The 15389-nt window shown below is 36.0% G+C and overlaps 1 protein-coding gene across 1 annotated transcript; it reads right to left on the reverse strand.

The window, feature by feature from the left end:
* Window positions 1-11000: 11000 nt before the first annotated feature.
* Window positions 11001-12731, reverse strand: HELRODRAFT_158590 (hypothetical protein; the record flags this gene model as incomplete). Its single annotated transcript, XM_009010613.1, has 4 exons — window positions 11001-11146; window positions 11208-11306; window positions 11409-11782; window positions 12694-12731. The coding sequence occupies 4 exons, from the start codon at window positions 12729-12731 to the stop codon at window positions 11001-11003; spliced, it is 657 nt and encodes a 218-aa protein (XP_009008861.1).
* Window positions 12732-15389: the final 2658 nt, after the last annotated feature.

The following is a 15389-nucleotide window of genomic DNA, read 5'->3' on the forward strand; positions in this document are numbered from 1 at the left end:
AATGATCACTATGGGGCATTTATTTTTTTCACTGTTTAATAACTAACAAAAAAATTTTAATGAAAATATGATGTTCAATAACGAATTGGAAAAGCTGACCCATTTCATCTTGTTTTTGCAAAAGTTTCTGTTTCCATTTAGCTTTGTCCTTTTCGTTTTTTTTGCTTGATTCCTTTGTGCTCGTGTTATCTTTCTTTTTTTTTCTATCAACTTTATCAGTTTGCTCTTCTTTATCTTTCTTTTTATCAACTTTGTCTTTCTTTTCTTTTTTATCATCTTTCTCCTTTAAAAAAAATTTGTTGTAAAAAAACATAAATTGATGCTTAATAAAACAAAAAGTTTATTGAAAATGACAGTTTAGTGGAGTGAACACATTTTTTGACAAAGATGAGAAGAAACGAATTTTGAAATTATTAAAATTTGCTGAGTGCTTTTTTGTGACTTGCTGTCAGTGACGTACCAAGGGAAGAGCGGGAGTGAGTCGGAGCACAAAAACGTCAAAATGGGTATGAAACTATTTTAACTTTAAAAAATTTTTTATTACTTTGTTTTAAGGTTTTTCATACTAAATCGCAATATGATAAAAACTGACGACTATGACTATTGTTCGTTAAATTGAGTTAAGTTGATTTATATTCACTTTAAACAAACAAGGAATCAACAAAGTAGAGTAGAGGTGCACACACACACACACACGCACGCACACACACATATATGTGTATATATATATATATTCCAATATTCAATAAATTCTACCGAATGTTTGGCGTTAATATGTTTGTAGTTCGTTTTTTCGATTTTTCAATATATATATATACCACAACAAAGTGGATGAATCACAGCTTAAACGAATTATAAAAGCTAACATTTCTGTCTGCAATAAAAACAATTATTTAAAATTCATTATATCTTACAACACTAATCGTACTTCGAACCCCGTCATAAAAACAGCAATAATTCACCAACACCTACGTTAGAAAGGACAAGCATTGTGTATCTTTTTACCTGTCCTATGCCACACAAAATTGTAGAAAGTTATATCGGTCACACACGCACTACTCTCTCCCGAAGGCTCACCATGCATGTACAAGATGGTGCGATAAAGAACATATGGGTACCGTACACAAGATGCCTCTCACAAGAACCATCTTGGATGCCAATACAACAATACTTGATTCAGAACTGCATCCTGGTCATTGTTTTATTGAAAATTTTTACAATTCACTAATTTTAGGCTCTGATGATGGCTACCTAGCCGAAACAACGTTGTTAGCCACGACATGGCACAAGTTTTTAATAAATATTAATTGCAACAATTACATCGTGTTGATTCAATTTCAAAGAAATTAATAAATGCAAAATGGGCAAACATATTCAAAGAAATTTGTGTATATATATGTGAGCATTTGGGCACAAACACAACATATCAATATTTGAACACCGAAGATGGTATAGGAATACCGAAAAAAGCTTTTTTGTTTTATCATGCATAAAATAAACAAAAATTTTGGTTTTGAACTAAAGAAACTTGAAAATGATTTACGATCAACCGTTAGAAAAATCGAAAAGTTAAATTGGAAGTTAACTAACGCCGAACATGCTGTGATTTTTATTTATATATATATATATCTATACTAGACTTTTCTGGAAAATGTTCAATTTGTTGAAAATATAATTATCCAAGTTCATCATGAATATTTAATGAAACTGTTGTTATCCGAATTCATCATGCAGATAAGGCCATATTTCAATTTTTTATAAATCATCTTCAGTGTAGGTTTGGTTTATAAAGTTTCTTTAAACAAAGTAAAGTTCTTTAGCAAAGTTTATTAGGTGGTATCGTATTCTTCATTTATGTTGTCATTCTTCTGTTAATGGCGATGATTGAATCTAAGAATCTAAGTTTTTATTTTGGTTTACGGTGGTGCGTGCATGCGCGTGTTTATCTATCGGCAAACATTCTAATTTAATTTAATTTAAATAACGATTTCACTTTATTTTTAGTTAATTTCAATTTTTTCAATTAAACTTCTAGTTTTCTGTTCTATTAATTTTACTTTTTTTCGCCCGTTTTTACTTTTAACCGCTCGTAACTAATTATCGCTCACATCATCAAGCGGATGGTCCAATACACACGCCAACAACTGCTTGATCTTCAACCCGACAAATTCGCCATCAAAAGACCGCTTAGAAAAACTCTTTTCCTCAACAAAATTTGGAACCCAGATCATCACCAACATCAGCACCTCTCCTCTTTTCCCAATCGCTACAGCACTCTACAACTCCAACATCAACACCCCCGGCTCACCTACTTCAATCGCTACAGCACTCTACAACAACTTCAACATCAACAACCCCCCCCGGCTCATCTATCGAACACTAATTCATCGTCAGCAATACCAGTAGTAGTTTCATCAACCCGTAAAAAAAAGCAGACCCCAGTCGACGCTCCTCACCTAATCATCCCAATCTCATCAACATCAAACTTATCCCGACTTACAACCCATCCAAAATCGCCCCATGTCATCATCCACCCACCATCTACATTTTGAATGTCACTAGCATTGTCAAGCCACATGCTATTGAGCATTTGAGATGTGATGTGTGTGTGTTTCAAGTGCATTATTGACCGTAAACCACACTTCATCTGCGCCATCTATCATCTATCATCCAGCAAATCATCCATCATACGAAGTCTCTTCCTTGATGGGTTACATCGATGAACTTCCTAAATTGGGGAGCAACTCAAAACTCATCATTGGGGGCGACTTCAATCAACTCGACCATCATTCCATCCTTCAAAAAGGTCTACACCCTATATTCTGGGGTCCCACCCACCAAGGTCACAACCTTGACAGAATATATAGGATTAATGTAAACCTGGACCTCACTCACACTTATAGGTCACACGTTTCAACACATCCTCTTGGGGTGGTTGCTGCTTCTCCACCTCCACCAACTAACTCAACATCGACAAGCAACATCACGAAAAAAGTCATCTCATATCGCCGTCGTCATCCTTACCAGAGTAGTGCTTGCCTTCAACATCTCAACAACATCGATTTCAACAATATCTTCGACTTCAGCATTATCACCACCAACAATAATCTACCAACAATTTTTAATAATAATACTATTAATTTTGATAATGTTAAAAATAACAATTAAAACTTTTTATAACAGGAAATCAGTGACACTATTTATAAAATGGAATAAAATATGGTCATTGTCAAATAATTAAATGCACAATAAAACCCTGTTACTCATTATCTATGACAAGCGTACTTTATGGTGCATCAAACGCCCTCATGGAAATAATTTGTCACGGCTGGTAACTTAGCATATGCCTTTTGTAGAAAAGAGTTACTGTGTGAAATATTTTCTAAATAATTTTATTCTTAATGGGTCCACAAGGATCTCAAAGTTATGAAAAAATTACACAAAAATATCATGCACAATGCCGCATATGAGTCAGCTAAAAATACTGCTTTTATTCATATAATATATTTGAAATATACAGTTTTTAATTCTTATATAGTTCTTAATTTTATATTTACTTGTAAAAAATAATACGTATATCTTGTCTATGCATGTCTTGTTTTGGGTTCCACCAAGATATGCTTCCTCACACTGGAATTCAAAGCTAATTGTGAACCGGACAACATATGATTTAGCTGAACGACTTGTTGCATGTCGGGAATAATACCAGCAACGAACTACTTGGAGTTCCAGCATATCAGCCCGGAACAGACAAGCGGTGTGGCACCATGATTGCTAGTGCCACTGTGGAATTACTGCATTCATGGGAATGTGTTGACACAGTAGTAAACATGATATTTGATACTACTGCCAGCAACACTGAACACGTGAGTGCAGCTTATGTTTCCCTGCTTATGTTATCCTTACACAAGTTTCTGACGATTTGCACATAGAACATCCAGGTCACCAAAAAATACTGTCTTCAGTAAATTCAAAAAACAATTTAACAAAATTTCTCATTGAAGTGATAAAATCCTCAGTCTATTTGACTCAACCCCCTCTTAATTCAGTGTCGCTGAAACTTTTTCTAACATTACGCAATGGAAAGACAGTGCAATTGAATTTGCTATGACTACAGCAGAACATCAACGTGAGGACTAAAAGGAATTCAGTGAATTATGTTTGTTGTACCTCAGTAGAAGTGAGAGAAACTTTCAATTTCGTCGATCTGGAGCAGTGCACAATGCCCGATGGATGTCCAAAATTCTGTACTCCATCAAAATGGTCCTCTTTGAAAAGCAGATCTATTTGATGCATCCGGGACCAATCATTACTGTTTCTCAGCAGTTAAAATTGCGCAGTTTCACTAATTTTGTGTGCTTAATATATGCAACTAGTGGATGACTTGTGGATCTGCTGTAGATGATTTGGAAATGTACAATGATTTGAGTTTATATCAAAATCTTCTCAAGTACACAGCTATCAGTTCTGATATAGCTGGCAGTGTTGTAAAAGCTCTGAAACGTCACTTGTGGTATTTGTGTCCAGAAATTGTTACACTAGCTATTTTCAGTAATGGTACTTCTAAACCTAAAATGCAGTTCTTAGTAGAGAAGTTGCTAGCAGTAAAACCACCTGATGATTTGAAGCTTCTCCAAGATCGTTTCGGGACAGGATTTGGTAAACCAAAGTTTCCTGATGCTATAACTGAAAGAACAAGACTTGGCGATTTGGTTACTGGTGATTCATGGTTTATTGTCCAGCTTTTGGAAATGGACATAGATTTTCTAAACGATGACATAGAAAATTGGCCAGGCCACCCAGCGTTCCTGATATCAAAAAAGATAACAACCTGTTTAAATGTTGTCAATGACAGTGCCAAGTACAGTATAAAGTTAAGTGCTGATTTCATAGAAGCAGCCAAGTCAGAGAAGCATTACCAGAACATCCTACAAGATGTTGAGAGCCATAGGAAATAAACTCCTTATCTAACCAGAAATTCTAATTTTTTAACCTAAGCCTTATTTCATTAAATGGAACATGAAAATCATATAGCCGAATCATAAATAAAAAGTTAAAAATAATTAGGGGTGTTTGATGCACCCTATTGTACTCAGGTGACATATTTAAACGGTTATACAATGTTTCTGTCGCAATAGATGGCGTATGTCGATTTAATTGCAGAATCAGTTAATTCGTCAATAAAAGAAATAAACCTTAAAATTTTAATTATTTGTTAAAAAATTTTATTATTACATGAAAGTTAAGAAAATACAACAGCTTTGTAAACTGCACATATATGCATTTGTTCATGCGCATCTGGACTTTTGCAACAGCCTGTTTTATGGCTTGCCAAATAGAGCAGTGCTTCTCAAACTTTTTTGTTTCGCAAACTGGCAATGAATTTAACAAGAACGTCACGAACCGCCATCTAGCTTGAGGTATTTATGTATTATATATAATGGGTTATATATATATTTTTTTGGTAAACCATTACCTACCATAGGCCAGATGTAAAGTGTTATCAATTTTACAAAATTTGAATCTTTTTTTTGTACAATTTTATTCGAAATAAAATAATAAAAAACATTTTGACATTAGAAAATGAAAATTTTGTAAAAAATTAGTGAGCTAAATGAGCTTGTCTTTTAGTTATACTTTAATTTGGCCATAACGCTGTTAACTCTAAGTTTTAAAGGGTTTTTATCAATTTTACTCTAAACATGTGCAAACAGCTGATAATAAAAAATGAATATTCAAGCTGGATAGTTAATTGGTCATGTTATCACATTAAATACTAATTATTGTCATGCATATGCTTTTGTGTGCTTGCTTACCTTTAAACTTATCTACAACATAGTAATAATAATGACTTTCCCAATTGTGTTGCTGTCCCAGTTATGAATTTTCTCATTAATGGTCCTGGGCATGACATAAAACTGCATCCACGCTGACTTGCGTGCTTTTGAGCAAAAGGCTAGGCCCACCGCTTATAACTGGTGGTTGTCGTCAGGATGGGTGTCCGGATGTAAAAACTTTTCCCCAAATTATTCCTATGCCATCACAAAAAAAAACAACGACCCTAGTCCCCAGCAGGCCTTAAGTGGTCAAGGGGTGCCAAGAATCCCTGGGAAGTATGCAATAGCGGAGAGATGTTGCCGAAAAAATAAGAATGGCCCCTCTATGGTACTTAGACTTGGAACGCTCAATGTTGGATCACTGACTGGCCGCAGCATGGAAATCGCAGAAATGCTCGAGCGTAGAAGGATTGACATCTGCAGCCTTCAGGAAACCCGATGGAAATCGATGGTGTCTGTCATGTCAACTCAGACAAAGAAAAATGAAAACTATTCTGGAAGTGTCTAAAGACGGCCAAAAATGGTGTTGGAATTTTAGTCAGAGAACCGCTAGCCCAAAAAGTACTGGATATTAAAAGGATTAATTCACGTCTCATGTGGATCAAGCTTCGCCTAGAAAAGCAAACAATGATTATTTTTTCTGCATACGCACCACAGATAGGCGAATCAGAAGAGATGAAAAATGACTTCTGGGCTGCGTTCTCTGACACCATCTCAACAATACCAAAATCTGAAACAATCCTGATTGGAGGCGATCTCAATGGCCAAGTTGGAGAGAAAACAGATGGTTTTGACAACGTACATGGCGGTTTTGGCTATGGAGAACGAAATGAAGATGGCAACCGCAACCTTGAGTTTGCTGAAAGTCACGGGTTTTGTTTATTGAACACATATTATAGAAAGAGGTTGGAACATCTCATAACATACAAAAGTGGACCATCAGCCACGCAAATTGATTTTTCGCTGTGAAGCAACAACACCGAAGGCTATTCAAAAATGTCAATGTTATACCTGGCGAATCATGTGTCGCCCAACATAGACTCCTTGTGGCAGACCTGGTTGTTGAACTGTCAAAACATAAGTCTAAACAAATGCCTCGGAGAATCAAAACGTGGAAGCTGAAAAGCAATATTCATCGAGAAAAATTTCAACAGATTGTCGCAACACAGTTAGACCACCAATTGCAAGCCAGTACAGATTGGAGTACATACAAAACCATTTTGATAAACGCTGCAACTACAGTTTGTGGGAAAACTGGTACAAAACGTCAGCATGAACGGGACACTTCGTGGTGGAATGAGTGTACAAAATGCAATAGATGAAAAGAAAGCTGCATACAAGCAATGGCAAAAATCAAAGTCTGTTGATGACCATAAAATTTTCTGTGAGAAGAACAACCATGCAAGACGTCAAGACGTCAACGGGCAGGTTCTACCGCTAGAACATAACCCGAAAATTCTTGGCCTCACTTTCGACCCGATGCTGACCTTCACTCAACACCATAAATTGTCAGCATCCAAGGCCGCAAAACGGAATAATGTTTTAAAAGCTATCAGCGGCACCACCTATGGCCAAGATAAAGAGACCCTCTTACAGGTCTACAAGGCCATAGGCAGATCAACAAAGAAATATGCCTGCCCGGTCTGGTAGTCTCTCTCTTCGGAATCCAATCTATGCCGTCCACAACGCGCTCAGAATGCTGCACTGAGAATCGTCACTGGCTGTCACAAAATCGCATCCGAGAAGCATCTACTGTCCGAGTGCCAGTTGCTGTCAATAAAACAGCATACAGATCTACTGTCAAAACAATTCATCATGTTTCGACCCTCAACATCCATGCCATACATTTTTGTCAGCCGAACTTCCCCCTCGTGTGATGAAAAACACTCTGATGTCAAAATGGGGAGCCACAGTCAGATCCATCTTACACACTAATTCGAATAGTGCAAGTATCAATATGGCTATTCGGAATTTACATGGCATGGCTGCCAAGGCCGCTGCAGAGGCGTACCACGCGCCGATCCTGCTTAACGGATGGCCCCCTCCACAACCACAAATAGACAGCTCAGAGGAATCTCTGCCTCGGGCAATAAGAACTCTGGCCCAACTCCGATCTGGCCACAGTAACATCTTAGGCAGTTTCAGAGAAATTATTGATGGCGGTACAGGTAATATGTGTCCTCACTGTCACACGCACGTAGACGACGTGGCTCATCTCTTCTCCTGTCCTGCCAATCCTACGAATTTCAAGACAATAGACCTGTGGCAAAACCCAACTGCGGTTGCTGATTGGCTCAGGCTTCGCCTGATCAATGGATAGGTGGTCGAGAAGGGGCAACAACAACAACAACAAAAACATCACACATTTTTGTAGACCTTGAAAAAGCATTTGATCGAGTTCCCCGTGAAGCAATCAGGTGGAGTCTACGTCGACAACTCATTCCAGAATATCTTTTTCGACTTGTGATCGGAATGTATACGAATACAAAGACTCTCGTCAGCACAACGGTTGGAAACACAGATGCATTTGACATCGGCGTTGGAGTTCAACGAGGCTCGATTCTTAGTCCACTGTTATTTATAACTGTGATGGAAGAAATCACAAAACCAATATGAACTAGTGATATTTGGAATCTAATATATGCTGATGATATCGTTTTAACAGCCACGTCTGAGCAGAATGCAGCACAGATGTTTGAAGATTGGAACACCAGATTCGCCGATCATGGATTAAAAGTCAACATCAGCAAAACCAAAGCAATGAACACTGGTGAACCCATCCAATCCACAGCTACTGGACGATGGCCCTGTTCAGTTTGTAAAGCTGGTGTAGGTAACAATTCAATCAAGTGTCAGCAGTGTAACCAGTGGTGTCACAAACGTTGTTCAAAAATAATTGGTACTTTATCTAAAGTGTCCAATTTTGTTTGTCCTGCTTGCATCAATCCACAACAACAAATTCAAAATAGCAATGTTTTTGAAGCCATTAAGGTAGAGAAAGTCACATCGTTTCAATATCTAGAGGATGTTCTTGATTGTACTAGAACAGCTGAAGCTGCCGTTTGAGCACGCATACGTGCAGTCTGGAATAAATGGCATCTCCTTGCCTCTATATTGATGCGGTGTGACAACCCACTACCACTACGATCAAGACTTTATAAATCTGTGATACGTCCGGTGTTGTTATATGGTGCAGAAACATGGCCAATGACAACCAAACTGGAACAACAACTTCAACGAACGGACATGAAAATGCTCCGATGGATGCAACGAATTAGTCTTATGGACCACATCAAATCAACCGAAATCCTGCGTCGTGCTGGTTTAGATGATATAAAGGTCGAATGCCGGCAACACCGTCTGCGGTGGTTTGGTCATGTCAAACGAAGTGGAAACAGTGCCATAACTTCTCTTGCAGATGTTGAAGTACCTGACACACGTCTCAAAGGCCGTCCAAAAAAGTCCTGGTCGCAAACAATCGAGCAAGACATGAAAGCTCTAAATTTAAATGAAATGGATACAACTGATCCACTAATTTGGCGCAAAAAGTTGGTGGCAAAGAAAACAACGTCCTACCTCGGGAAACTGGGTCTCTGGACGCTAAACGAAGATTGATTGATTAATTTAGAATCAATAAATATTGTAGAAAATGAAATTTATGTAACACCACCAGAGGTAAGTAAGTTGTGCAAAGTATCAAACTTCAAGATAGTGAAAATTTCGATAACCTGACGAAGATAGTTATATAAAAAAGCAATAAGCAATTTTTAATTATAACAATAGTAACATAATCACAATGTAAAATATGAAAATAAACAAACAGTTCATCGGTTTTAGCATTTGAAATAAATTGATCAGACAAAAATATTATAACCTTTTTCGTAAATTTAAAAGATTTTGTTTTTTTGGATTTTTCTTTTTTAGAAATATTTTCAGCAAACAATTCATCAGCTGAATGATCCTCCTCAAATATCATGTAGCCTTTATCCTTTTTGTCCTTTTTATCCTTTTTGCTTTTTTCCTTTTTCTTAGAGACATCATCAACTTTATTTTGAATTAATTTTTGTATATGTTATGTATCACAACACATAAATATTATTTTTATTTATTGAATATAAATATAGTGGCCGTTATAATGTTAGGTATTCTCCCAGTAGAGTTTTCACAATTTTAACAGAGTGTATCGTAATTTAAATATCAACAAATTCTAAAATTAAAACAAACGACAAAAAAAGTTCCACAGTTAAGAAAGAATTATTTTAAATAACGATAAATAATTATCGCAATTAAAACAAGCAACCATAAATTGATGCACCATCCTCAATCTGCAGAAAGAGTTAATGAGTTCAAATTACTTTTTATTCAGCTTCAAAGCTGAAAACGCAGTGATATTTCTTAACAATTGTATATCCAATTTATATATATATATATATATATATATATATATATATATATATAACACATGTTTCACATCGTTTCAATATCTAGGGGATGTTCTGGATTGTACTGGAACAGCTGAAGCTGCCGTTCGAGCACGCATACGTGCAGCCTGGAATAAATAACATCTCTTTGCCTCTATATTGATGCGGCGTAGGGATATGACAATTTTTAAAGACCCTATCCCCACGTTATTTTTTGTGGAGTTTTAATGCAAAGATCATGAAAAATCCAATGGCAAGTGTCAACTTTAAAAAAATGTCACCCCCTTAATTAAATTTATATTATATATACATTGTACAAAATGGTTTTTTTAATCAGAAATACAAACATACAGGTTTTAGTGTTCATTTGTCAAAAGAAAATTAATGTTAATTTTTTCAATGCTCTTGCACAACAGAAGTAAATCCTGTAGAACTTTAATTGCACGTCCAGCACAAATGTTTGACCTTTGAGTTGGGATTGGAGTCGGCTCAACCGACCAAAAAGTACTTAAAGTCTTTATTGCCTTTGATCTTTGCAAACGGCTGCCAAATTATTGTAGTTATTCCTGATTATAAACCTGACCAGAAAACCAGATGTCACTCCACGTGCCAGTAATAAAGTCACATGATGACTGACCTTCGGCTGACTGTCAAAATTCTAGAAGTAAAATATAAGCTAGCAAAGCATAGATTGCTCGGCTATTCTATCTTGCATTGCTTATATTTGGCAAAAATCTGAAATTTACTTTAGGAAGCATCCCGTTTTCTTAAACTGTCTGTAACAAGTGATCAAGTGATGAAGGAAAGCCATATCATCTCTCCAAACAATTTCTTCTTCCTTCAGAGCATCTGAATCTTGAGAACCACTGTCAGAATCTTGTTTTTCTTCTTCAGTGTTAAAATGTTCTTCATCTTTACAGCTTAAATCATCCTTAGTATCTTGACTGACTCTGCTGTTCTTCATCTTCACTGTTTAAATCATCCTTAGTATCTTGACTGACTTTTTGCTTAATCAACTTTAGTTTTCTAGGATGAACTCCTTGTGTATCTTCAATTGTGGTGCAGTAGCCAGCTCTACCATTTCTTGACTTCTGAAGATTATAGAGGGCTTTTTCTTTCTACACAACTATTCTCCATTTTCATCAGTTACGTTGAACAAGTTGGTAGTTTCTGGTTCCTGGTTTTCTGCTGTTTTTTTCATACTTGTTTAGTACATTCTCAATTTTTCTTTCCACTGTAGATTTGCCTTTTTGAATTGGAAGATTCAGTTTTTTCCATAAGATTTTTACTTCTTTGATCTCTATCACAACTCTCTCCTGTCTACTTTTCACATTTGCAGCCAAGCACTTAAATCTGTCCAGGATATGCTGTTCTGTTGGCATTTTGTTCATTTGATCAAGACTGTCAACAATCTTTGCATACTTTTTTGAATTCTTGGCTTTATCAAATCTCACCAAATTTGATTCCCATAGTTTCTTATTCAAATCTAAAGGAAGACTATTTTTAGACATCTTGACCAAAGTCCTGTCGAATTATAATTTGAGTGTAAATTTAATTATCTACAAATAAACAAATCTTATGAGTTTAGGTTATCAAAATAAGTTTATAAAATATCAAAAGTCAGGTGATGATAACAAATATAATATATAATATGAAAGATTATGTAATAAGAATGCATACATATAGCAAAATCACACCAGCAATAAACTGAAGCTGTGATACCTTAAACTGTACTGTATCTAACAATAGATAGATGGGAGAAAACGGTTTTCAGCTTAGGGGGGTGAACTTTTTTAAGATTCAACACTTTCAAATGATATTTCCAGTTTTAAAATGTAATTTCTCCACTCACAGTGGCATGGGAAACCAAAAATTGCCAAAAAAAATTTTTAGTCATATATCTAATGCGGCGTGACATCCTACTACCACTACGATCAAGACTTTATAAATCTGTGTCGTCCGGTGTTGTCATATGGTACAGAAACATGGCCATGCAACGAATTAGTCTGAAGGACCACATCAAATCTATCGAAATCCTGCGTCGTGTTGGTTTAGATGATTTAAAGGACGAATGCCGGCAACACCGTCTGCGGTGGTTTGGTCATGTCAAACGAAGTGGAAACAGTGCCATAACTTCTCTTGCAGATATTGAAGTACCTGGCACACGTCTCAAAGGCCGTCCAAAGAAGTCCTGATCGCAAACAATCGAGTAAGACATGGAAACTCTAAATTTAAATGAAATAGATACAACTGATCGTCTAATTTGGCGCAAAAAATTGATGGCAAAGGAAACAACGTCCTACCTCGGGAGAACTGGGTCTCTGGACGCTAAACGAAGATTGATTGATTGATTGATTGGATTGATTGATTAATTGGTTGGTTGATTGATTGATTGATAACAAAATGTACCACTGCTGCCTCGACCCTATTCCAACATTTCTCCAGGTGGAATTTTTTGATACACTTCTGCCATTTATTCAATAAATTTTTACAAACTAGAAATTTTTACATCCTAGTCCCAAAAGATTACCGTGGTCAAATCTTTGAAGAGGCCTGGTCTAGCAAACAACATTGTGGCCAACTAGAGACTCATTTCGAACCTTACCTTCGTCTTCAAAAAGTGAAAAAGTCGTCGCTCAACAGCTCCTCGCTCACCTGAAGAAAAACTCATTACTTTCTCTCAGGTGGTTCCAGTCCTACTTAACAGACAAGTCTCAAGTTGTCAGAGTTGATAGGAGTAGTTTAAGCGCGGTTTTTCAGAATTGGTCTGCGTTGTACCACAGAAATCAATACTTGGCCCTCTTATATAGCATACACATCTCATCGAAGCAGCCGGTCTTAGTTGTCATCTGTAAGCTGATTATACTCAAATTTACGGATTAGAATTACCCTACTCATCACTTCAAGTTTTTCCTGCTGTGTCGGTCGCTGGACGCCGTCAAGCAAGCTTAAACTCAACGTCAAAAAAACTCAATATATGGCCTCAGTCGCATGGCCTCAGTTGTTTAAATGACTACAAAAATCCAGTAACAAATCATTGTGTTACACTGGATCCTCATCTTTCATTTGAAAAACATATTAATCAACTCTGCCAACTCTGTATGTTTCTACCAACTCCAAAATATAAGATCAATCGGACATTATTTGACAGCTTAGTCAACAAAAGTACTCGTTTGTAGTTTAATCGATAACTGCAATGCGAATATGTTTGGTGTCTACTTATCACTTGGTTATGATTGGCAGTCTATTCTGAACACTGCAGCGAGACTTGTTGATGGTTATTCGAAATTCAATTCAATATCATCCTACTAGGTTGCCAGAAAGAATCGTTTTCAAACTAGCTGTTCTAGTCTGAGATTGTCCTGCTGACGACGCTTTAACTTATTTGACGAAACAGCTACAATTAGTTTCAGGAATTGCAAATTGAAATCAACTGAGATCCTCCAATAATGATGATATTGAGCTTCCTAAATTCAATTCATCTCGTTTTGGAAAGAGAAGACAAGTAAACAGACATGCGTTAATTATTGTTTGTTACATTTGGCCTGGATAGTTTATATTTACGGACGGACTAATGGTAGGTTCGGTAAGCTTGGTCATTATCAATGCATATACAAATTACGATTTGCGTGCAGCTTGTATAGCATGATAGCAGCAGATTATAACTTTGTTTCCACCAATAAACGCAACAAACAAGTGACATTAAACAAAAACACTGATACTCTCATATTCTGTGTAATTGCTTGAATATTTTATTTGCTTTCTTTTGTTTGCTTTGTTATTTTGTAATATTCATTCATTCTTTTTCTAATATTTTAAAAATTTATTTCAATTTTAATATAATAACTTTTTAAAATGAATGTGTTTGTAAATATTTCAGTTTTAAAATTTCAGAGGTTAAACAATAATATTTTTAACAGTTTTTGGTGTATACATGTTGCCGAGTAAAAAGCGTAATTTATACATCAACATCCGGCTAACCCTAACCCTAGAATTTATAATTAATTTAAACCGTCATATATATACTACGATTAATAGAATAAGTATGTTGAAAATGACAATAAAAAAATAGATTGATTTAGCTTTTGTGCTTAACAGGTTTTACAATTTTTGTGCCAGTTAAATCACAAACTGCTCATCATATAACGTTCGCGACAAAGAATTTTTTTATCATAAGCGTGTAATGCGTACGGCACATAGTTTTCTTTATTACTCTACGAGTCAATCAATCAGTCAATCTTCGTTTAGCGTCCAGAAACCCAGTTCCCCCGAGGAAGAACGTATTACTTATTACTCTACGAGTGATGGACCCAATATACAGCTCCTTTTCTGGTGTGATGCCCCCAACACATAATTCATCTTTGTTAACTCAATGTGTAACACACCCGACTTATAGCTATTTTTAGTTTTGCCGAGCGTGTAATGTGCCTGACGTACAGATCTAAGGAGCTGTCCATAAAGGATGTCACGCTTTTTTAACTTTTTTTGTGACCCACTTCTCCCGTGTCACAAACTGTCACAAATCGAACAACCCACCAAAAATAAGCATGTCACAAACCCCCCCCCCTTTCTTAGTGAAGTCATTAAACAATGTTATTGTTCTATGCATTTTATTTTTTACTGATATCAAAATAATGAATGACAAGTTTACATGACGATAGGTTGATATCTAAATGCTTTACCGTAGTTAAAATATAACGAATCAATATTAACTAATATACAGGGGCGTCTACAGAAGGGGGAGAAGAGGCAATTGCCTCCATTCTAAGCTAGGGGGGGGGGGAATTTTTTTGTGTTACATTAAAAAAAGATTCAAACATTTTAAACAATTTAGAAACATACATACGTATTTTCAACATAACTATGTTACTTCGCGCTCATTGTTATAAACTAATAACTTTCAACTAGTTTACGTCAAAATCACTTTTAGTTAATTTTATGGGAGGAGCCAATTATTCTCATCTGTTTTAAATTTTCAACGAGTTTACATCGAAATCACTTTTAGTTTCATGGGCGGAGCCAAATATTCTCGTCTGTTTTGATTAAATTAATATTGAATATTTGAATTCAATTTTGCGTCGCTTTATTTTTATTTAAATTTTTATTCCGGATTAATAATTTTTTTAAAACA

This window comes from Helobdella robusta (genome assembly GCF_000326865.2).
Source record: "Helobdella robusta unplaced genomic scaffold HELROscaffold_1, whole genome shotgun sequence".
Lineage (NCBI taxonomy): Eukaryota > Metazoa > Annelida > Clitellata > Rhynchobdellida > Glossiphoniidae > Helobdella > Helobdella robusta.